This window comes from Palaemon carinicauda, chromosome 2, assembly GCF_036898095.1.
Source record: "Palaemon carinicauda isolate YSFRI2023 chromosome 2, ASM3689809v2, whole genome shotgun sequence".
Taxonomy (NCBI): Eukaryota; Metazoa; Arthropoda; class Malacostraca; order Decapoda; family Palaemonidae; genus Palaemon; species Palaemon carinicauda.
In genome coordinates, this window is record NC_090726.1 from 141,480,721 (window position 1) to 141,504,841 (window position 24,121).

A 24,121-nucleotide genomic window follows, 5' to 3' on the forward strand; every position below is an offset into this window, starting at 1 on the left:
TATAAAAAGAATATTATTTAAATAAAACTTCCTGAAGTTCATTTGCTATTAACCCACTATGTAAATATCTTGCCTACATTGAAAAAAAGTAAAACTTTGCAAAGATGTATATACTACCCTTGTTCTGGCCCAAAATATGCAGTGGGGAATGGTTTGCTATTGTAAACAATGGGTTCCTTCAGCTGGCACTGCTATCTTGGCTCAACATTCAACTGTGTGGCCTGTCCTGCTCAGTCACAGTTTCAAATTGTTCTGTATTTTTTTCTAGCATTTGTTTCTTTATTTTCCATTTTCCTACAGATGTAAATATGTGGTACACTACTTTCTCACAGAATTCTGAATGTTTGGACCCTATCTAAACAATAACAATCAATTTATTTTAATGTGTGAAATGTACCCTGATGTGTTAATGAGAAATAAAAGTCCAACCTTCTGTGCTGTAGTTTGGATAATCCAAACACTCACTGAAGTTTTCCAACAAACCTGTTTATTATCATGATCCATTATTATCAATCAGTAATAATGAGGCTCTGCTGGACTTAGTAACTACTGTAATTCAAAACTAATAGTAGTCCATCTTTACAGATGACAATATTTAAACAGTACTTTGGGAAAAATACTGCATTAAAATAACCGGTTAATACCTAATTTAGTTGATATTCTGCTACATATAAAAAAATCATAACAACCGCCATTCACTCACACTACATTCTACTTCTAAATGTACTATGAATTCCACAGCCGGGTTAAGTTATATTAAGTATCAAAACCTTATACTAAGGAATGATTCCCATATAGCTTGTTCTCAAAAGGTTAAATAAAATTACTGTACAGTATAACACTACACGCACGCTTGACAAAGAAAAAAAAATAAAGAAAAATCTGTACTAAGATTTTTGTGTGGTCAAATGAGGGATCTACAGTATTCCCCAGAAGGGGAAAGCTGTACAGAATGATATACCTGATGTATGATGATCAATGGGTTAGTGTGTATTCCACCAACCTCCTCCTCATCAATGGAGGATGGGGAAGATACTTCTCTGGATTCTAAAGAATAGAGCTCAGAAGTGTAGCTCACCAGCACCAAGTCACATCCAGTGAGGTACAGTTCAAAGACTTACTCCCAAAGAGAGGGAAGGAGAGCTGAAGAAAAGCAAGTCATTTCATCTTTCATTCCAGACTTACATCAGCACGTTACCATAAACAAGATGCTTCCTGCTCTGTGCAGGAACTGGGCTGGCTACACCACATGACCAAAAACAAAAGTATCAAGGGACTTGTGGGTATACTCCAATAGATAAAAGGCCCTAAGGGTTTTTTGGTGTTTCCAAACCTCAGCCTTCAACACCTAGCCAACTGCAAGATTTCTCTTGAAGACTAGGGTGAGCCTATACCGCTGACTTCGTGAGCCATGGTCCTGGCTCGTACCTCAACCCTCTCAGTTGTCAAGACGTATTCCCAATGGATCGTCTCACGAAACCAGAAAAAAATTATATTCTCGACACTTTTCTTCGGTTCTGCCAGTGCTAAAGAAGAGATGCCGACACTCAGGCCTGAGGGTTCGGGTCCTTCTCAAATAGCACTACAGAGCCCTCACAGGACACAAAAGCATCTCTTATTGATTGCCACCTGATGCTTCACATACGGGAGCAAAGTAGATGACTCACCAAACTCCCATCTATCTATTTTAAGGATGATTAGGCTGATAGGGCCTGACCTTGATACTTCTCTAAATTCTGAAGAATGGAGCTCAGAAGTGTAGCTCACCAGCATCAAGTCAGGTCCAGTGCGTAAATCTACAATAACTTCATCCGCAAGAAAAGGGGCAGAAAAATGAAAAGCCTGTCATTCTATCTGGGCTGGCTACACAACTATTTGAGCAGCCTTCACAGGACCACCCACAAAGGTGTCAAGGGAAATGTGGGAATACGCCTGTAAATATAAGGTCATGAAGGTAGTCTAGCATTTCCCAACCCCAGCCTTCAACAACTGGCCAACAGCAAGATTCCTCTTGAAGGCTAGGGTGAAGCCTATACACTTGACTTCGTAAGCATTGTTCCTAGCTAGTACAGTAAACTGATCTTCACAGCAGTCGAGGTATATAATGCATGGATTTTCTCACGAAGCAAGAAAGAGATCATGTTCCTCAACACCCATTTCTTGGTCCTGCCAGTGATAAGGAAGAGTCATTGACACCAAGGCCTAAGATGTCGGGTCCTCTTCAGAGCTCTCACAGGACACAAAACCCACTCCTACTGTTCATCAGACACTTTAAGTAGAGAGGGAATGAAGAAGGTTTTGAACATTCTTCAATTGCAGAAGATGACCAACTTTCTCTGGCAGACAGACAGCTACAGAAGATCATTGCAGATATCTAGATATCACCTGTACAGTGCCTAACGTAAAGCCTTTTGCTTGGAGGATATGAGGCTTGGTTAACATTGTAATTCCCGACACTTAATGGATTGGGGATACCTCTGAAGATGCAGCTGGCAGAGAAGTTATGACCATTGTGGTAGTTCTCTCAGGACCTCGACTAGAACTGCTAATAGACTGGGATACCCCTTGGGACGTGGCCATCTAGAAGTCACAAGAGTCATCGTGAAGCCTGGCATAATCAACACTTGGTTATTCAGCAAGCAAATCAGACTGAACAGAGGAAAGGTATACACATCCAGGGGACTCCAGGGTCATCCTGATCATCCTTTGCATTCAGATCTTACCTGACTGCACTATCCTGTAAATACTACTAGTTATGCAGTTAATTCTAACTGTCTTTCCTTCTCCATCCTCAGTCTTAATACTATACAATATTCTAGAAGTTTTATTCCAGCTGTGACCAGATTGTGGAATGATCTTCCTAATCTGGCAGTTGAATCAGTGGAATTTCAGAAGTTCAAACTTGTAACCAATGATTTTATGTTGAACAGGTTGACTTAAGTCTCTCTTCATAGTTTACATATGACAGATCTATTTTAACATTGTTACTGAACTTACGATACTTTATATTCTTTATTCATTACTTATATATAGCTTTCTTTCCTCACTTGGTTATATTCACTGTTGGAACCCTTGGCCTTGTAGCATCCTGCTTTTTCAACTAGGATTATAGCTTAACTACTAATAACAATAACGGGAAAGAAAAATAAGGTGAGTTTCCTGTTTAGCCACGTGGTGAACATGTTGATCCCTGGAGATCCCAACAGAGCTAGAAGTCTTTCCACTATACAAGGATGTAGAGACCACTTCTACCCTAAAACTTGCCCCTGGTGACATTGTGTTCACTAGTGCATTCCTATTGCAAGCAATGTACCTGGCTGACAACTCTACGGCATGAAATGCCGCCCAGATGTGCACCTGTTTCATCAGCTTGCAAAGGGGGTGAAAAACCAAGCCCCCTTAATTATTGATGTGGGCTACTATGGTAGTGTTGCCATTCTTCAAAACAACTGAGCGCCTCCTAAAATGTTCTTGAAACAATTTTAGAACTAGAAACGCTACTTGCCTTTCTAAGATGTAAAAGTTCTGACGATTCTCTTCCGATTACCAAACCCCTTACATGACCAGGTCGCTCAGGTGAGCACCCATTCCTTCTTTGATACATCTGAGAACAGCTGCATATCTGGAGATGGGGAGGAGAGTGGGGCTCCCTTGGCCTTGGTGAGGTTTTCCTCATTCAGCCAACCAAAACACTGTCCTTAGCCCTCCACCTAAGTGGAGCAGGATTCAGGTGACCACTGTAGGCTGACCAATGAGTCTTCAAACACCACTGAAGGGTTCTCTGATGAAGGCATCCATGTGAAACAAGCTTCTCTACCCAGGAAAAGTGAATGAAAAGACTGCCAGCGCCGACCTGGGAGTACCGTCTTGGACAAGAACAGTCACGCTACCTTCTTGAGCTTACTGATGCAATTATCTGAAGAGAGACTTACTATTGCTGTGTCTATCAGCATGCCTAAGTACTTCCACTTCTGTTTGGATATGATTTGATATCTCCATTAAGCACAATCCACTGATACCATAGCAAAAGAGGAGACTAGGATCTGCCAATCAACAAGATACTTCACCAGACATATCCTTTGTGTAAGATACTTCACCAGACATATCCTTTATGAATAGGCCCAAGCTACTCTACTACCAGGGTGAACTCCCGAGTGAACACTGAAGCAAACCGTAAAGGAAGAATGGAGGTACTTCCAAAAGGACTGATGAATGGGTACTTGGAGGTATGCATCCTTCAGATTGATTGAAAGCATGAAGTCTCATTACACAAAGAAAGGAGACAGGTCGATGACCTGACCTGTCTCCAGTTCCCACTTAACTTCTCCACTAGGTAGAGTAGAGTGTAGAAGTCCAGAAAATCGTCCCTAGTGACTTTGAGCATGTTATACAACAACCCTTCCATCTGTGATGGCAAGCTGTTAAGTTGCACTCCAGAGTCTCTCAGTTACAACCTAACAGCTCTCCGGCCAATCCTATCGGTGATGTTGTGGGATCAAACAAAAACACTATTATTATTATTATTACAAGCTAAGCTACAACCCTAGTCGGAAAAGCAGGATACTATAAGCCTAAGGGCTCCAACATAGAATAATAGCCCAGTGAGGAAAGGAAATAAGGAAATAAATTACCTATATGATAAGTAATCAACAATTAAAATGAAATATTTTAAGAACAGTAACAACATTAAAACAGATCTTTCATATAGAAACTACAAAAAGAGACATGTTAGCCTGTTCACCATAAAATCATTTGCTGCAAGTTTGAACTTTTGGTATGTGAGATAGGGGAGCTTGACAGCGCCAAACCCCTGATCAACTTGGGGGAGGCCATGGCAGAAAATTACATGGCTTCTAACTCAGCAACCAAGAAGGACATGCCTTCTGACTTGAGTCTGTCCAAGTCGAGTCCCCCAATTAGTGCTCATACTGACGAGTCAACCTGAAGAAGTGACAACGCAACTTTCACTGACACAGAACCTTCTCTGCCGAAGTGCCAATCAATTACTGAAGTTCTCCTTGAAGGCAGAGCCAAGGCCACCTCGCCTAGACCAGTGCACTCAAAAATGAGAGCACGAATGTCGGTACTGGGCGCTTCAATAACTTAGGGGTAGACATATCCCAAATTGGCCTACCCTCATACCCAGAAGGGGCAGACGGTGTGACACACTACTTTGGAGATTAACATCAAGCCCCACCCTCAAATACAAGCATTCTGACCCAACTTAAACTTGTCAGTTCCTTTGGTGGCTGCAACCTCACCATTCTTGTGAGGTAAGGATGGGGGTGTTTGGGGGAGGGTATAGGTCTACCTGCTGAGTCATCAGCAGCCATTGCCTGGCTCTTCCTGGCCCTAACTTGTGTGGAGAGGGGAGTTGGGCATTGATCATATATATACATGGTCAGTCTCTAGGCCAGTGTCCTGCTTGCTGGGGCAATGTCACAGTTCCTTGCTTCTGCCATTTATGAGCAGCCTTTAAGCCTTTAAAAGGCAGGGGAAGAAACCCTAGAATTAATCACAACAGAGGAAGGAGTACGGACACTCCTTCCTCTGCTTATCGAGGTGGGGAGACAGCCGAGTATTGGTCACTCAACCATTAGCCCGTGACCAACAGTGGTATAGAAGCAGTGCCATCTCCTCAATACAATTACTGAAGTACTTTGATCAAAGAAGGGAGCAAGAGACCACTGACCAGATAAAAAAGGTGAGGGAAGGCACTCAAGCTCCTCCAACACATGGCCGACAGAAAGTGCACGGGACCATATACCTCTGCTCCACCTAACTACCAGGTGGCCCACGAAATCCGAATCCAGACCAGTGCACCAGCCCTTGAGGGACAAAGCACTGGTGTCATCCAACCCACCCGAAAGAAACGTCCTCTCCTTACAGCTATGATGACTGATCTTCCTGGAACTCTTTGACTACTACTTCTTCTTAGAAGCCTCAGAATCATAATCGAAAGATGAAGAGCTGGAGGACATGATAGAGGAAAAGGAATGCACAAGTTTCCTCCTCCTACCAATTCTCACCTGAGCCTCTGCAAGCAGAGACATCAAGAATTGGGTGACTATTAACAACGAAGCTCCACCCAGGGGAGAAACCATACTGGTTGCTCTAACAGGATCCATACACTGGGTAACACTGTCAAAGGGGAAGCATCTGGTACACTGGCACTTGCAACACAGACAAAGGGGCTGGGGTTGATGGCATAGAGAGGGAGGGAGCGACAGGCCCCAGAACCAAAGGCACAGGAATTGGGATGTAAGACATAAGGGTGACACCAGGTACCGTGGCAATAGGTACTAATTACTTTGGGCCTAGAGCCAACTTAAGCCCCACTTTGGGACAGGCACCATCTCCTGCAGTCCTTCCTACTCACAGGCATTGGCACACTTACTGGGAAGTAGGCCTTAACAGTCCTTTTGGGCTTGGGCACTAAAGGGGAATAACCACTGGAGAAATCAGCAACGGGGCCACTAATACCGAGTTTACAGCACCCATACCTGCATTTACAGGCATCCCCACAGAAGCCATTGTCACCGGGGACATCGGGGAGAGCCTTAGCAACCAGCTCTCTCAAAAAAAAAGACTTGCCTCCAGACATAAAGAAGGGCAAGCCTTCCAGGCGTAAAACTCATCATACCATCTGCACAGCAAGGGGAGATGAGCTTTTAACCTCCGTTAGTGTGTGACAAACGGTGGGGGAACTCCACACACATTCAGAGCTGATAAACCTACCAACACATATCAGAGACCTCCTTGCTCCTGCTGCCCATAGTCCCTAGGAACTGATCCAAGGGCATATGCACAAGAGCTCCAGTGCCAAGTACACTCAATAAGGAAAAAAATCGTGAGAGACTTCTTCGGTGTTGTCAAAACCAAAGAAGGAGAAGGCTTGGCTCTCTTCCCCTTCAAAGAATACGCTTGCCACTATACAGAAGGCCACAAATCTGCACTAGGCTCATGGCCCCCTATAAGCAGAGAGTGTAGTTGAATAGCCAGTCAAGCCATACATCAGTTTCAGCCTCCAACCTTTCCACGACAAGTACAAATCTCTTATTTACTCACATCCACCGTCAACATTCGTCATACCCTTTCATGAAAATAAAAGAAAAAGATCAAAAGCTTTGGATGCGTCGCAACAATACATCCATACTCGTTGCAGCCGAAAACAAAAGTGAAAAGTTTTAAATAAGATATGTAGTGTATTTGATAGGTGACTATATTAAAAAGACCAAATAAATATGAAATACTTATCACAAACCATATATTTAATAGAGTGCTATATTAAAGAATGGAAAAAAAACTGTATGATGTAAAAAAAACACTTCCTCAGCTACAAACTAAGTTAATTATCTTTTGATAAGTATCATAATATGCTTATTCATATTTTACTCAAGGACTAAAACTTAAAAGACCCAATAAGAAAAATTTGTAGATAATTTGAATTTTTCCTTACTATACAAAACTTAGATATTTATTAGGGGTTATACTTTTGGCGGAGCTGAAATGACGAGCTATCAAAATTTAGCGAGGGTTAGCTACCCACACCGCTAGTTACTGGGGGTAGGGGGGGGGGGGGGGTAGCTTGCTACCACTCCCGTTCACACACCTGTGATTTACCTTACTTTGCTTGGAGGTAGGACTTCAAGGGGGATAGGGCTGGCGGGCCAGTTTGTATAGTTAGGAAAAATACAAATTATCTACAAATTTGTCATTTGTTCCGTAACTGGAATACAAACCACACTATTTATTAGGGGTGACTCACCCATTAGGAAGTGTGGACGTCCCTGCTAATCTGGCCTTTGGCTTTATCCGTGGGCTCCTTATCTGAGTATGTTAGTACTAAAAAATAAGGAGTCCCTGCGCCTCGCTAAAACCTTGCTACACAAGGTCCGCGGCCTACGCAAGCTGCGTGTTGAGACATGCAGAAGTGTGACTGTCTAGGTAAAGTTATTCCGAGTCTATTGTAGGAAAAACATGATGTAACCAAGACTTTCCCAATACCACCTCGCCAGGGTATGAGGACGCAACAGTATTAGCTTAATACTAGGTACACAAGGGAGCATGGTTTACCTGCAGTGGTTTGAGGTCAGCTTATGCAGAGAACCCAGGATGCTGCTTTCCCCACAAGAGGGTAGGATGAAGAAAAGAATAAGAGCCAGTAAAATCTTTTCAGTCACGCAAACTAAAACCGGGTAACAGTGCCCTCAACCTTCTGCTACTTGTCCAATAAGGAGCTTGAGGTATACAACCAGCTGTTGTGCAGCCACCACCTGACCGATAGAGATCGTATCGAGTTGCCCCTGACATTGTGAGTCATCATGTTGAGATGATGTTTTGGTGATCCTCCTCTAGTCTCTCCCAGTGCTGATGACAAGAGAAGGGACCAGGGTGGGCTGTTGCCGATTTCTTGAGGTAGAGTCTCATACCTTACCCTGGATATAGTAACGGATGATCTGGATCATCCGTTACCGAGTGGAGACTTGCGTAGGATCCGTCACCTCTGGAGACTGTGTCTGGCGACATACTCAGGGACGAAACTGAACATTGCCTTTTGCCCTTCTCATTAATGGGCGATGTGGAAAGAGAGACCATGAAGTTCCTTGACTCATATGGTTGCTGTCAGTGTGTAGGAACATTGTCTTCTTAAATCAGGTGAAAATTTGTTGCCTGGTGAAGTGGAACATAAGGAGGTCTCTTTAGAGATTGGAGAATTTGAGCCATGTTCCGAGAGGAAGGTCTCAATTCCGACTGGAGAAAGGCAAGTTGTAAGTACGTATGAGTAAGGAAAGGTCTATCGATGAGAGGATGTCCCTTCCTTTCAGTTTGAAGGTGAAGGATCAAGGTTGAGTGATCATCTTTACCTGTCAAAACTGAATAGGGGGTCTTTTCCTCTTGTATATACTCGAGGATTCCACTATCGCTTGAATAGAGGTATTGAGTGGAGAGAGACACTTTCACATGACACCAACCATACAAGATGTTATACTGCCTGGTAGACTGATGCTGAGGAATTCCTCAGATACCTAGACAACCTTTTCGCAAAAGAGGTACTGGGTAGTCTCAAGGCGTACAATCGTAGCAAAGCTATAACTTGTGGTAGGTGTCAAAGTGAGTTGTCTGTGATGTGGAGAGGGTTCTCTTGGAGAGACTATCACGAGCTGCAAGAGGTTTAGAAACCGTTCTGCGTAATGCCATAACGGAGCTGGGAGAGTCCTTGAGAGACTGACCGATGTTGTACCCATTGTTGTTGGCTGTTTTTTTTTTTTTTTTTTTTTGCCAGAGCCTTGGGGTCTAGGGCTGGGGAGCAACGGCAGCCTGAGGTTCGGGAGCGTTGCGAACAGATCCCTAGTTGGAGGACCCCGTAAAGTCGAGACTTTGTTGGCTACAAGGCGATCCAAAGACCATTCGGTATACCTTATCTGAGATGCTGTGCACAGATTGTCGGCGAGCACATTCCTCTAGTCTGAAGTTAAGCGGGCTGATAGTGGCACCGAACGGACTTTGGCCCATATCAGTGTTTATACTGTTAGATGGGAAGAGGCTAAGAGCAAGTTCCTTCTTGCTTGCTGATGTGAGCATCTGTGGTGTGTGGCATTGTCACCCATCACATCACTGAGTGGTCTGTTAGGAACCGATGAAGCTGCTGAAGGACCGGAAAGTTGGCCTTCATCTCTTAAGAGATTAAAGTTAAGGTACTTTCGGACTCTGTCCAGAGGGTTGAGGTCGTGTGGTGCAGCATTATGGTCCCTCCTCTCTTCTTTTGATGTGTTCTACGCACAGTATCAAGTCCGAGGGGTATGGAAGGATGAGAAGGTTATACCGCTCTGTAGATTCTCGACCGACACCCATCCTTTGAGGTTTGTCCAAATTTCTGGTCTCATGGGGGTCAGAATGTCTGGGGGATCGAGGGCTTGATTCCAGTCAGACTCAAGTCACTCTGGGATGAGAGTTCTTCTCGTTTTGAGAAAGTTTGCGGAGATTGGTGTCAAGAATCATTCCAAGATACACCAGTCTTCTGGGAGGGAAGTAGACTTCCGCAGGTTTACCTTAATCACTGGATCTTGGTAAAAAGACTTCAGAAGTTTCAGTGCTAATGCAAGGTTGCCACTGAGTCTGCTAAGGTCAGTCAGTCGTCCCAAAACAGAGGGGACAGAAGCCAATCCTGTGAGACCAGGATGGGTATAGTGGAAAGACCGAAGCACAGTGGCCTGAACTGGTGTTTCTTGTTTGTCTAGCCTGAATCTTCCAACCTTTCTAGATGGATGGTTTGGGCCTGGAAGTATGTGTCCTTTAGGTCCAGTGTGCAAATGAAGATCTGAGGTCTTAGCCCTTGTTCGAACCCCAAAATGGTGTGGATATCGACCCAGAGGGACAGCTCCTTGCGGATCCTTTTGCATGGGAGATTGTTGACGCTGGGGTCTTGACTCGTGGCGTAAAGGATAAGACGCAATACCCTGTATAAGAATTCTTCCCTGAGAGAGAATTCCTTGACTCGTGGCGTAAAGGATAAGACGCAATACCCTGTATAAGAATTCTTCCCTGAGAGAGAATTCCTTTAACTAACAGAAGGAAGGCAACGCTTAGCCCTACCATGCGCCCTGATGGGATTGATACTATTCCTTAGAATAGAATCAATCTGGCGAATGTTAATCAATGGTTAACGGTTGGGTGTCACGATTACTGTGCAGTTGGAGAGTGCTCGCAAGTAGTCCCCTGTCGACAAGCCGTTGATGAGGGTTGTCGATCATTTGCCAATCACTTTAGTGTGATGGCGAACGGCCAATAGCGAGAAGTATGTTGTATACCTTCTGATCTAGGGAACTACGGGTAGTGGTTGACCATTAAGTCCGAGTCACGAACTGCTGGCGAATTGCCGATGATCGGTGAATCGGCAGTCTGAGCCGAGGATGGTAACTGACAGGCAGATGAAGGTCTGGTCAGTCAGCCAATGAATTGGTAATCTGCTTTGAGAGCCCTGAGAGATAGCAGAATGGTTTAATGATAGTCAGTTGGTGATGGTAAGCCATTGATGATCAGCGATCGATCGCGGACCGGTAATCAGTGAGCTAGAGATCAGCAAGCTGACTATGGTCCCTCCTGATTGGTCAGAGATCAGCAAGCTGATGATGGGCTAGTCAGAGATCAGCGAGCTGAGTTCAATGATCGAAGAAAGATGAGCTGCCTGATCAGCAAGCTGATGAATGGTTATTGACTACCAATCAGTAATTGGAATGCTAGCAATCGGAAATCGTTAGTCATTGAAGGGACTAGAGGTTAATGATCAAGCTGAGCTAGCAATTGGCGATCTGGTGATCGGCGAGCTAGCGATCAGCAAACTGTGAACTAGCCATTAGCAAACAGTGATCTAGAGATAAGTCTGTTGATGCTTTCTTGTTTGCTGACGGTGGTTTGTCAAGGAAAAAGAAACTTCAGAAGAGACAGGGACCAAGGATTCCCCGTTTTAATTCCCCTTAGAAGATGGAATCTTCGTGATCTTGAATCCTTCTGTGAAGCCTCTTTCCTCTTTTCCCGGAGGTCATGTTATGCATTTGCGGGGAGAGGAATGGGGCAATGGTGACCTATCCAAAAAGTTTTATTCCTTTTTTCTGCCTATTGCGCCAGTGTGCAGGAGAGTACTGGTGCGATGGCACACAGGATGATGCTGGTACTCAGTTTCTGTAGAAGCGCAGTTTCCGGTGAATGCGCAGAAGAGCGTTAACAGGCAAGCATTGGTTCTTTCTTAAGAGTTGGCGCATTGGTGAGCGCAAGTGAGCAGGAGGGTGCTGGATATGAGAGCGCAGAAGAGCACTGGCGCACAGTAAGGCACTGTGTAGTTTTGTGCAGTCTCCTTAAAATGTGTCGAAGCGTGTGCAGTGGGGCGCGCGTAAGAGTACTACTGGCGCACGCGGAAGACTGCTGGTGCACGTGCAAGACTGCTGGTGCGTGTGCAAGACTGCTTGGCGCGCGAAAGACCGTTTGCGCGCGCGGGCACGGAGGACCATTGGGGCACGCGGGCGCAGAAGACCATTGGGGCGCGAGGGCGCAGAAGACCATTGGGGGGCGTGCACGGAAAACCATTGGGGGGCGCGCAGAAGACAGTTGGAGCGTGCGCGTGTGCGCATGCGCTTGGAAGACCGTTGGTGCGCGCACAGAACCAGTGGTGAGCATGATAATGCTTGCAGGAGGGAGCTGGTGATCCTCAGAAGAGTCCAGGACCGAAGTCAAAGGACTAACTGTACCGTAAGGTAGCGCTGGTAGGTCGGCAGGTCAGCTGGCAGGACGATTGGGATGAGCCCTTTGGAAGGGCAAACATCCATGATGGAGACCGTAAAAGGTCCACGGAAGAGTCCAGGACCGAAGTCCAAGGACTAACAGCGGCGTAAGGTTGCGTTGGTAGATCGGTGGGTCAGATGGCAGGACGATCAGGAACTGGGATGTGCCCTTTGGAGGGGCGAGCATCCACCGATGGGGACCCTAAAAGGTCCGCGGAAGAGTCCAGGACCGAAGTGCACGGACTAAGTTGCAGCGCAAGGTTGTGCTGGTAGGTCTGATGGTAGGATGATCAGGAACCGATGAAGCCCATGAGGACCGGTGGACCAGCAAGCTGGCCTTAGGAGGAGAACTGATGAGCAGTGTGATTCTCCGAAGAGGTGTCTCTATGAGTGGCCTCTCTCGCGAACGAGAGAGGTGAACAAGTCGTAGAAGAGACATGAAGACACCCATGAGGGCCGGTGGATCAGAAAGCTGACCTTTAACAGTAGCGATCTTCCGAAGAGGAGTCTCTATGAGTGGCCTCTCGCAAACGAGAGAGGTGAACACTTTGTAAAAGAGACCTGCCAAGACTGTGCTCCGCCCCTGAAGGAAGAGAAACTCAGGAAGGGGGGAGAGAAGTCTGGGCGAAGGCAGCAACAGCAGTCGTAGACGATGAATTTATTAAGATGTGGGAAGTTCTCCCTCGGAAGGGAGAAACAACCTCACACCTGGGGAGGAAACTTTCCCTCAGAAGGGAAGTTGTCCAACCCTTGGAGGCGAACCTACTGGTTAGCGTTCTAAGATGATCAGAAGTGCTGGTCGTGTTGTCACGGGAATACTTCTAAGAGAAGGGATGACGCCCATGACGACGTCCTCTGAGGGACGGCAGTGACAGCAGATTCCCCAGGCATGAACAGAACAGCTATGCTTCGTCGGTACTCTTAGTCGAACGAAGAAAAACTGCATAGTTAACTGGGAAAAAACAAATTAATTATTTAACAGAAATTCCCTAGGGAGGAACTCTGAAGAGGAACCCCGAGGGAACAACATAAAAATAAGTATTGCGCCCTTCCTTCCCCAGTCAACATCCACGGGAGAAGGGGGGAGCGGAGTAACTGTAATAAAAGAAGAACTACAATTATTTAAATCAAGCTTAGAATATTCACTAATAGTGAGAACCACTGATCCTCCGAAGGAAAATGTTCCCCACAGAGAAAAGCTGAAAAGTTAAAATTACAATCATAATTTCACTAAAAATAATTGAGACAAACAATCGGAAGAGCAACTTAACCCGCGCACGGGAACGGAGCTTCCCCAATAGTTGACTGTTGTAAAGGTGAACGACCTTGAAAAGAGAAAGACCATAGTCAATCTCTGAGAAGCCACATTCCCTTCGCTCAGTAATCCATGTTTCCCGTAGGAAAAGGGAAAAGGCGAAGACAATAGTTGAATGAGGAGGGTCCAGGCAATGGCGATTCCCTTGCGGCGGCCGAGTTAACGGTTATATGCCGACGGGAAGACCAATGAACCAGAGAGGGAAAGGTCGTTCCCCCCGAAGTGGAAATGTGCTGGCCTTGCTAATCTACGCAAGTGTCGTTGTCGTATATGTATCACACACACAGCACAAACACTGAAAAGGAAACTTATCACACTTCTATACACATATATATACATAAACATTAAGAATGTTTTCATATACTGTATATACATGTATAAGAAAAAGTAAGTTAAAAGACAAAAGTTAAAGGCAGTCCAGAAAAGGCGAAGAGGGAGAGAGAAAGGCGAAGAGGGAGAGAGGAAACAACCGTTCTCCATTCGAGCCAAAAGTAAAGTGAGGTAAATCACAGGTGTGTGAACGGGATAGCAAGCTACACCCCCTAACTAGCGGTGTGGGTAGTAAACCCTCGCTAAATTTCAATGGCTCGTCAATTCAGCTCCGCCGAAAGTATAACCCCTAATAAATAGCGTGGTTTGTATTCCAGTTACGGAACAAAATGAGTTTGGTCATGATATTTTCTTTCTATTTCTAATCAATATTTTTTTTAATGGAAACTTTTTGGTCTAGAAATTTTAGTTAAACTCAATGAGTTCCACTACTGCAGGACTAGCAGACTTTTACATTTTGCTTGTATTACTGTCGAAAGGAGGGAGTATTTCTTTACCAATATTGGATAAGAATGTTGTAAACTTTACACAATGCAAAGGTAATATACAGTACAGTATACCTAATCACCAATAAACCCAATTTTGCACAAAAAACTGGGTTAAAATATGGTTGCAGTGAGCAATTTATATGATACTATTTACATCATTAGGTATATTATTACCCTTCCTCAGAGCATTATATAAAGTTAATTTACCTGAAAAGCATGAATAGTAATTTGGTTGAATATAGACTATCTATTTACATACTTTACCATAGGGTATTTATGAAAATCCACATAGGTTGAGAGTTAACATTTTACCGATGGCCAAATACTTTCCTAGAGCCAGAATATAAGCTGTCTGTGTATACTTATACTGACCTGAAGAATATAATGGATGATTATCATAATCCACTTGATAATCCAGCATGACAAAATTTGGAAGCTGTCCAAGCACCTGAGGCTCCATAAAGTACGGGAAGATGAAGAAAACTGGAATGAAATATAAAATATAAACATAAATTGTTATATCAAAGAGAACAGGATTCACGTACGCTGGTGAAAAAAAGAAGAAATAAAAGGCCATACAAAAGAAAGTTAAACAAATCGATAAATGCAGAAGTTTGAAAAATTACACATGACTTATAATCCTATAGTTACACCAGCTACCAACATACTCCAAAGAAATTCCATTGAATACTCCCAAAGTATGTTAACTAGATCAAGTTACAATTACAAAAAGTAAACTTACAAAAAGTAAACTTTTTACTTTACCCTGATTTCCCTACAAATCTACAACTGTAAAAGCAAGAACATATCTTTTGAAGTGGAAATGAAAGTAATATAATAAAAAAGGAGAATAAGAATTATGTAATGGACAGTGCAGTAAGCTCTTAAGAATCTACCACAAGAAACCCTTCTAAGACTATTGATAAAATTCTATACACCAATAAGACTGTGTACACTGTCAACTTAGCTTGAAGATACAGTGATAAATATTTTTGTTAACTTGATGGGAGCAGTAACATTGCAAATATGGTAATGATCACAGTATGAAAGAAATTTAATTTAACTCCACAAAATTAGGATCACTTTAAAAAGAATCTATATGCATCCTTCACAATGATGACTTTTTAAAATGGATTAAAACTAACAGTGATTAACAGTATTTTCAATAAAAATAAAAATTCTGCTATTAAAAAAATACAGGTACTGTACTGTGAAAAAAACAATAACAAATAAACAATAACTGTTATTTATATACTCTACAATTTATACTTGCAGTAATATCTTGAAATATTCTATCAAAATATTACTGATTACTGATGATACAACTAAAAAATGCCAGAAGCATACATCAGGAGCCCATTTAATGAAATAAAAGTAACCAGCCTAATTATTAATAAAAAAATAATTTCCTGAATCGGAGTAATAGCAATATTCTAAAACTAAATCCTTTATATTTCACAACTTATTTTTACCAATTAATCATCTTACTGTCTTATACAATAGGTCCTTTTTAAGTCTGGACTGTTTCAACTTGTAGCTATATACATGAAGAGAGGGAGAGAAAATTATGAGGAAGTGCAGGCTTAAGAAATACATACATACATATACCAAGGCACTTCCCCCAATTTTGGGGGGTAGCCGACATCAAACAAATGAAACAAAAAAGGGGATGTCTCCTCTCTATGCTCCTCCCAGCCTAACAAGGGACTCAACCGAGTTTGGCTGGTGCTGCTAGGGTGGCACAGCCCACCCTCACCCGTTATCCACCACAGATGAAGCTTCATAACGCTGAATCCCCTACTGCTGCTACCTCCGCGGTCATCCAAGGCACCGGAGGAAACAGCAGGGCCTACCGGAACTGCGTCACAATCGCTCGCCATTCATTCCTATTTCTAGCATGCTCTCTTGCCTCTCTCACATCTATCCTCTTATCACCCAGAGCTTCCTTCACTCCATCCATCCACCCAAACCTTGGCCTTCCTCTTGTACTTCTCCCATCAACTCTTGTATTCATCACCTTCTTTAGCAGACAGCCATTTTCCATCCTTTCAACATGGCCAAACCACCTCAACACATTCATATCCACTCTAGCTGATAACTCATATCTTACACCTATTCTCACCCTCACTACTTCGTTCCTAACCCTATCTACTCGAGATACACCAGCCATACTCCTTAGACACTTCATCTAAACCACATTCAATTTCTGTCTCTCTGTCACTTTCATTCCCCACAACTCCAATCCATACATCACAGTTGGTACAATCACTTTCTACAGAACTCTCTTTAAATTCATGCCCAAACCTCTATTTTCTACTACTACCTTAACTACCCCCAACACTTTGCATCCTTCATTCACTATCTGACGTACATCTGCTTCCACTCCACCATTTTCTGCAACAACAGACCCCAAGTACTTAAACTGATCCACCTCCTCAAGTAACTCTCCATTCAACAAGACATTCAACCTCGCACCACCTTCCCTTCTCATACATCTCATAACCTTACTCTTACCAACATTAACTCTCAACTTCCTTCTCTCACACACCCTTCCAAATTCTGTCACTAATCTGATTTGTCATAATTAGGATATACTGACATGTTTACATCGCCAAAACTTTTAACCTTCATGAAACACATAATGAGAGGCTATATGTGGAGCCTCGGCAAAACAGTGAAGATCAACCATATCTAAGTAAAACGTGTTTACATTTAAACAAGTTTTTAGAAAATGATAAGCTGTACGCATTCCTTGAATGTCGTAAAATTACCAAACTATAGAAAGATTACTCAAAGAAGTGTAACCACAGAATCTGGGAGGGAAAAACCACTATAAACACAAAAAAAAAAAAAAAAAAAAAAAAAAAAAAAAAAAAAAAAAAAAAAAAAGAGTAGATGTGGCAGTGGCAATGGCCACTTAAATCTGAAGGATTCTTTACCTTCTTTCCTGAGCTAGACATCAGCTCCTTACATAATTGTTTGCATCTTCCAAGCAAATGGGGAGTGTTTTTGCAGATACTTTCTTAGCTTTATCTAGAGGTCATCAAGTTAGCACTTCCACTTAATAGGTTGTTCTATTCAGAGGTAAGATTCATGAATATAATGTAAATTTTATGTCCAAAAGAGAGAAATGTTGTTGATAAGTGAAGACCATTAATAAAATAACCAATAGGTTGTTATAATTCACAAACCTGACAGCTGCACTTCTTCAGACAACTTATTAGCTGCTCTCCATTCATTCTGAATAACAAGTAAATTGTGTGCCAGCAACTCCATTCTGCCTCCAAATGGAGGGTCACACACTACCACCAATTCTGAAAAAAAAAGATACTAACTGGTTACCAAATCACAACAAATAAATGCAACCTTATCCAAATTTTTTGACAAACATATTGATCTTTAATAATTAAAAAAGCTTAACCATATCATATACTGTACTATTAATTCACTGAAACTAATCAAACCAGACCATATTTCAATTACAACTTACATCTAGATACTCCAAAGTTTAGATGGTAATTACGCGTCATTAAAAACATTACAAATTTGTTAAAATCAACATAGAATACGATGAAAAATTGAACTTTTCAAAATTTTATATAAAGCCTAATTTCAAGATTAAATATGATAATTTAAAATTTATAAAATTGTTTTCAACATAATCTAAAAGAAAAAATTAAAGTTTAAATATGAACCATGAAACTTTCATAGGTATACAGTAGAGTCAGGCCTCCTTCTTCACGATAGTTAGGTTCCCAACACAGCAGGTGCAAAAAAGGGGTTTCTGCTAATAAATGCTGCACTAGGGTGGGATAACTCCTAACCTAAAAAGTCAATCCCCCTTGACACGAGCGGGTGCCCGAGCTGATGATTAACACAGTAAATAATGCCTAATATTGTTTTAATTTGGTTTCTATAACAGTTTATAATCATATGTACAGTGTACAGTACATTTGCACATATGTACAGTGTACAGTACATTTGCACATATGTACAATGTACAGTACATTTGCACATGTGTACAGTGTACAGTACATTTGCACATATGTACAGTGTACAGTACATTTGCACACATGTACCTTATGTACTGGACAGAGTAAGGTTACAGTAGAGTATTGTGCTCAGGTAAAGTTTTACGGACTCATCATCATCCACTTACTGTTCTGTATAGCAAAAGTTGTTCCTATCTAGTAACACTGTACTGTAACCTAATACTCACTGATACTGTAGTGAATATTATTGAAATAAAATGTACAGTAGTATGAAGAGAATAAGAAGTTTTGGAAAGAAGTGAAGAGAGTAAGGAAGGCTGGTTAAAGAATTGAAGAGACAGTTGAAGATGGAAATGGAAGGTTGTTAAAAGGAAAGGAGGCAAGTAAAAAAGGTGGGCGGAATATTTTGAAAGTTTACTGAATGCTGAGGATAATAGGGAGGCAGATATAATTGCTGTTGCAGGTGTTGAGGTGCCGGTGATGGGAGATGAGAATGAGAGAGAGATTACAAGAGAGGAAGTGAGGAGAGTACTAGAAGTAAGAAAAGCATCTGGTATGGATGGTGTGAGAGCTGAGATGTTGAAGGAAGGGGGTGTGACTGTACTTGAATGGTTGGCGAGATTGTTTAATATGTGTTTTGTGTTGTCAATGGTACCAGTAGACTGGGTTTGTGTGTGTATTGTACCACTATATAAGGGTAAGGGAGATGTGCATGAGTGTTGTAATTCAAGGGGTATTAGTTCGTTGAGTGCAGTTGGAAAGGTGTATGGTAGAGTGCTAATTAATAGGATTAAGGATAAAACAGAGAATGTAATCTTAGAAGTACAGGGTGGTTTTAGAAGAGGTAGGGGTTGTATGAATCGGATTTTTACAGTTAGGCAGATATGCGAGAAAAATTTAGCAAAAGGTAAGGAGGTGTATGCTGCGTTTATGGATCTGGAGAAAGCGTATGATAGAGTTGATAGGGATGCAATGTGGAATGTGATGAGGTTATATGGAGTTGGTGGAAGGTTGTTGCAAGCAGTGAAAGTTTCTACAAAGATAGTAAAACATGTGTTAGGATAGGAAATGAAGAGAGCGATTGGTTTCCTGTGAGAGTGGGACTGAGACAGGGATGTGTGATGTCACCGTGGTTGTTTAACTTGTATGTTGACGGAGTGGTGAGAGAGGTGAATGCTCGAGTGCTTGGACGAGGATTAATACTGGTAGACGAGAATGACCATGAACGGGAGGTAAATCATTTGTTGTTTGCGGATGACATTGTACTGGTTGCAGACGAGGAAGAGAACTTGGATGATTAGTGACAGAATTTGGAAGGGTGTGTGAGAGAAGGAAGTTGAGAATTAATGTGGGTAAGAGTAAGGTTATGAGATGTTCGGGAAGGGAAGGTGGTGCGAGGTTGAATGTCATGTTGAATGGAGAGTTACTTAAGGAGGTGGTTCAGTTTAAGTACTTGGGGTCTGTTGTAGCAGCAAATGGTGGAGTGGAAGCAGATGTACATCAGAGAGTGAATGAAGGATGCAAAGTGTTGGGGGCAGTTAAGGGAGTAGTAAAAAATAGAGGGTTGGGCATGAATGTAAAGAGAGTTCTGTATGAGAAAGTGATTGTACCAACTGTGATGTATGGATCGGAGTTGTAGGGAATGAAAGTGACGGAGAGACAGAAATTGAATGTGTTTGAGATGAAGTGTCGAAAGAGTATGGCTGGTGTATCTCGAGTAGATAGCGTTAGGAATGAAGTAGTAAGAGTGAGAACGGGTGTAAGAAATGAGTTAGCAGCTAGAGTGGATATAAATGTGTTGAGGTGGTTTGGCCATGTTGAGAGAATGGAAAATGGCTGTCTGCTAAAGAAGGTGATGAATGCAAGAGTTGATGGGAGAAGTACAAGAAAAAGGCCAAGGTTTGGGTGGATGAATGGAGTGAAGAAAGCTCTGGGTGATAGGAGGAGAGATGTGAGAGAGGCAAGAGAGCGTGCTAGAAATAGGAATGAATGGCGAGCGATTGTGATGCAGTTCCGGTGCCTCTATTGGAGGCTCTGCCACGAAAGGGAGGAATGAATCTTGAAGCTGGCATATCTAACTTTGTTTTGTTACTGGAAAAAGATGAAGGCAAAACTTTGCGGGCTGTTTTGGCCTCCAAATCATGCGTATCCTTCAACGCAAGAGATGACGCAATATCTTTGATAAGGTCTTGAGGAAAAAGAGCACGTGATAAAGGAGCAAACAGGAGCTCCGACTTCTGGCATGGAGTATCTCCCAAAGAAAGGAATGAGCACAAAGATTCCCTCTTCTTTAAAACTCCTGCAGAGAGGACATAATCTGGATGGCAGCATCATTGTTAGAAGGAGACACCTTCTTACTTAAGGCCCACAACGACCAATCCAAAAATTAAAAACTTCGAAAGCACGAAAGACTCCTTTAAGAATATGATCAAGCTCTGAAGAAGTCCACAAAATCTTGAAGCGTCTCATGGCTAGACGATGAGGAGAGTCTACCAGGCTTGAGAAGTCTCCCTGGGCAGAGGCAGGCACTCCCAAGCCGATAACTTCTCCCGTGTCATACCAGATGCTCGAACGAGAAGCTAGTTTAGAATCTCGCTTAACAGCAAAGCTAACACTTGGGTAAACGTCAGCGTGCCGTAAAGCTTCACGCTTATCAGAACCATAACTTACTGCAATTAAAGGTTCCTGTCGAACAGGAGCAGGACCGTAAGCCTGCATTAAGACGGACAGCTTAGACTGTATGTCCTGCAAAACACTAAAATTAGGATCGGTAACACTAGGAACAGACCGTGACGTCAGGAACGTCTGTTCATGAACGTCATCACAAACGGGAGTTTCAGCACTCCGGTCACGTCTGGAACATCCAGATAACACAACGGAACCGTGACTCTTAGAAGGGGCCTCCGGAGCCACAAAACTTCACTTTAAATAAGAACGTTTAATAGGCGAACTTTCCTCTGAAGAAGGAATACGTTCCGGGCTGCTCCAGTGACTACAGCCAGGACGTTGACTTTGTTCTGAAGGAACTAACTTTCTTTTCAAAGGTCTTGAAACCTGACGCCAGGATTTCTTGCTAACATAAGCGTCATCGGATGACGAGGAGAACCTAGTCTCGCCTCTCTTATGGTAAGGACGTGCTTGAGGAGCAACGTCTGCAACCTTTGAGGGAACGTCTGTTCGTTGTTTTACACCTATCGCTCCCTTTGGTCTTGTGACATTCCTTCTTCCAGGGGTTGGGGAGCTTGAAAGAGGTCTCGGACTGGGTGAGCGGCAAGCACGAACAGACGAACCTTCCACATTAACACTTTTCACATTAACACTTTCACTTTTTAAAAATTTCACGTCGGACATAAGCTGGTTTCTGTCCGTAGCCAGCGATTTGACTTTTGCGCCCAAAGCATGAATAGCCTTCATCATATCTTTAAGTGAAGGTTCGTTAGTGCAAGTAGGGGGTTCTGAAACTACCACTACAGGGGGAGGAAAAGGTTCAGGGGCATGGGAAGAGGAAAATTCTTGAGAACAAGAGCAGCTTCTTCTTACCCTATCTCTCTCAAGTTTGCTTCTTCTTACCCTATCTCTCTCAAGTTTACGAGTATATTTGTCATACTCTAACCACTCCAATTCAGACAAAATGACACACTCATCGCATCGATCCCGTAATTGACAAGCTTTACCTCTACAATTAACACAAATAGAGTGGGGATCGATGGAAGCCTTTGGAAGGCGCCTGTTACAATCTTTGGCACATTTTCTATAAACAGGAGAAGGGTCAGCCATAATGGAGATAAAAAAACAAGCAAAGTTCAGCAACAGCAAATCAAAAAAGGGTTCAATAGTAATCGAAGAATATCCAACACAGCAAAAGCCAAAAAACCATTAACAAGTACTTCACCAATTGTTGAAAAAACTTAGCGCGAGCAAGGAACCAATGTTGACATGCAACTCGGCAGAGAAGAACTGGAGAATTTGCGAAGTGATAGTATCCTGCCGTGTGGTGGCGCTAGTGTACACCCAGCAACCCAGCACTGTGATCGCCCGCGAGTTTTGAATCTGCCGACCGTCGGAGACGTTAGCTACATATATATCCACCGGCTAAGTTAAATATTTAAAATGGATATACACTGTACAGAGAGAGCTAGGACCAACTCGGTGTAGAGATCAGTGGCACGCAGTGCTCCCAGAGTAAAGGAGCACGGGTTATTTGAAATCATCACCAAGCTTGAATTTTGACGCAATTTTTATGGGTATTTCATTGTTCTTGGTCATCCTAATGATATTGCCAACTATTACATATCAAATTCTTAATGTTGGGTAAACAATCATTAAAAAAATTCTTTTTTCACTTTGGCTGCGAAAAACCGAACAGCTAAGCAAGAACCCGCGATTAACGAGGGCCGACTGTATAATAATCAGTAAGTAAAAATGAAAAAGACCCTGTCTCTATGTAAACCTCTTTAGAAAAAACATAACTGGTTAGCAACACACTTATCCTTACATCAATTCTAAAATTCCTCCAGGAAACAACTGACATACACAATCCCCTTTCCAGCAAATAACCATGAATTAGCATAGGGTACAAAATTATCAAGCATATAAATTCCCACAGATGTTATCTCAAATTTCCTCAGGCTACAGTCTTTAGTCAAGCAGACAAAAGTGTCCTAGTCTTACAATATATACTAACATAACCACTGGTACAAAACTCACCCACAAATACTTTATGTACTGTACTTTGAAAATGAGGCTATAAAACTTGAGGGGATAGGAGGAGGGAAATCATCATAAAAATGATGGGGTTACCAGAAATAAAATCATCCTGGTTTAAAATCAGAAAAGTTTTATAGCAACCCATCACTCATTTAATAAAACCTAACAGCAATTTAAATGGAAAGCTAAGTTGCTGAATACCCGTGTTTGTGCATGCTTAAAAAACAGGGAGAGCTGTGGACTGCTCCATTGGGTGCTAAGTTTCTCATACCTCAAACCATTGTTCATCGAGAGGATAAATTCACACATGTAAAGCAAGGCACTTGTACTTAACAGGCTACTTAAAGTTTAATATACAATAAAACCTATATTGCACATTATATGTTGATACTAGAAGACTGCTTCTAATTACTATGAATGAATAACAACTTTATTGTAAAGACGTAGAAAATTAAGGACTTCTAAGGTGTATGGCTGGTGTATCTCGAGTAGATAGGGTTAGGAACGAAGTGGTGAGGGTGAGAACAGGTGTAAGAAATAAGTTAGCAGGTAGAGTGGATATGAATGTGTTGAGGTGGTTTGGCCATGTTGAGAGAATGGAAAATGGCTGTCTGCTAAAGAAGGTGATGAATGCAAGAGTTGTTGGGAGAAGTACAAGAGGAAGGCCAAGGTTTGGGTGGATGGATGGAGTGAAGAAAGCTCTGGGAGATAGGAGGATAGATGTGAGAGAGGCAAGAGAGCGTGCTAGAAATAGGAATGAATGGCGAGCGATTGTGACGCAGTTCCGGTAGGCCCCTGCTGCTGCCTCCGATGCCTTAGATGACCGCGGAGGTAGCAGCAGTAGGGGATTCAGCATTATGAAGCTTCATCTGTGGTGGATAACGGGGGAGGGTGGGCTGTGGCACCCTAGCAGTACCAGCTGAACTCGGTTGAGCCCCTTGTTAGGCTGGGAGGAACGTAGAGAGTAGAGGTCCCCTTTTTGTTTTGTTTCATTTGTTGACGTCGGCTACC

The 24,121-nt window shown here is 42.7% G+C and overlaps 1 protein-coding gene across 1 annotated transcript in view; it reads right to left on the reverse strand.

Moving 5' to 3' along the window:
* Positions 1 to 24,121, reverse strand: part of LOC137627529 (rRNA N6-adenosine-methyltransferase ZCCHC4) — a 136,074-nt gene that overhangs the window by 10,516 nt on the left and 101,437 nt on the right. The window contains exons 6-7 of the mRNA XM_068358622.1: positions 17,603 to 17,725; positions 14,784 to 14,894 (exon numbers count right to left, since the gene is read on the reverse strand). Coding sequence (XP_068214723.1) covers positions 14,784 to 14,894; positions 17,603 to 17,725 — 234 coding nt within the window. The remainder of the gene's footprint in view (positions 1 to 14,783; positions 14,895 to 17,602; positions 17,726 to 24,121) is intronic.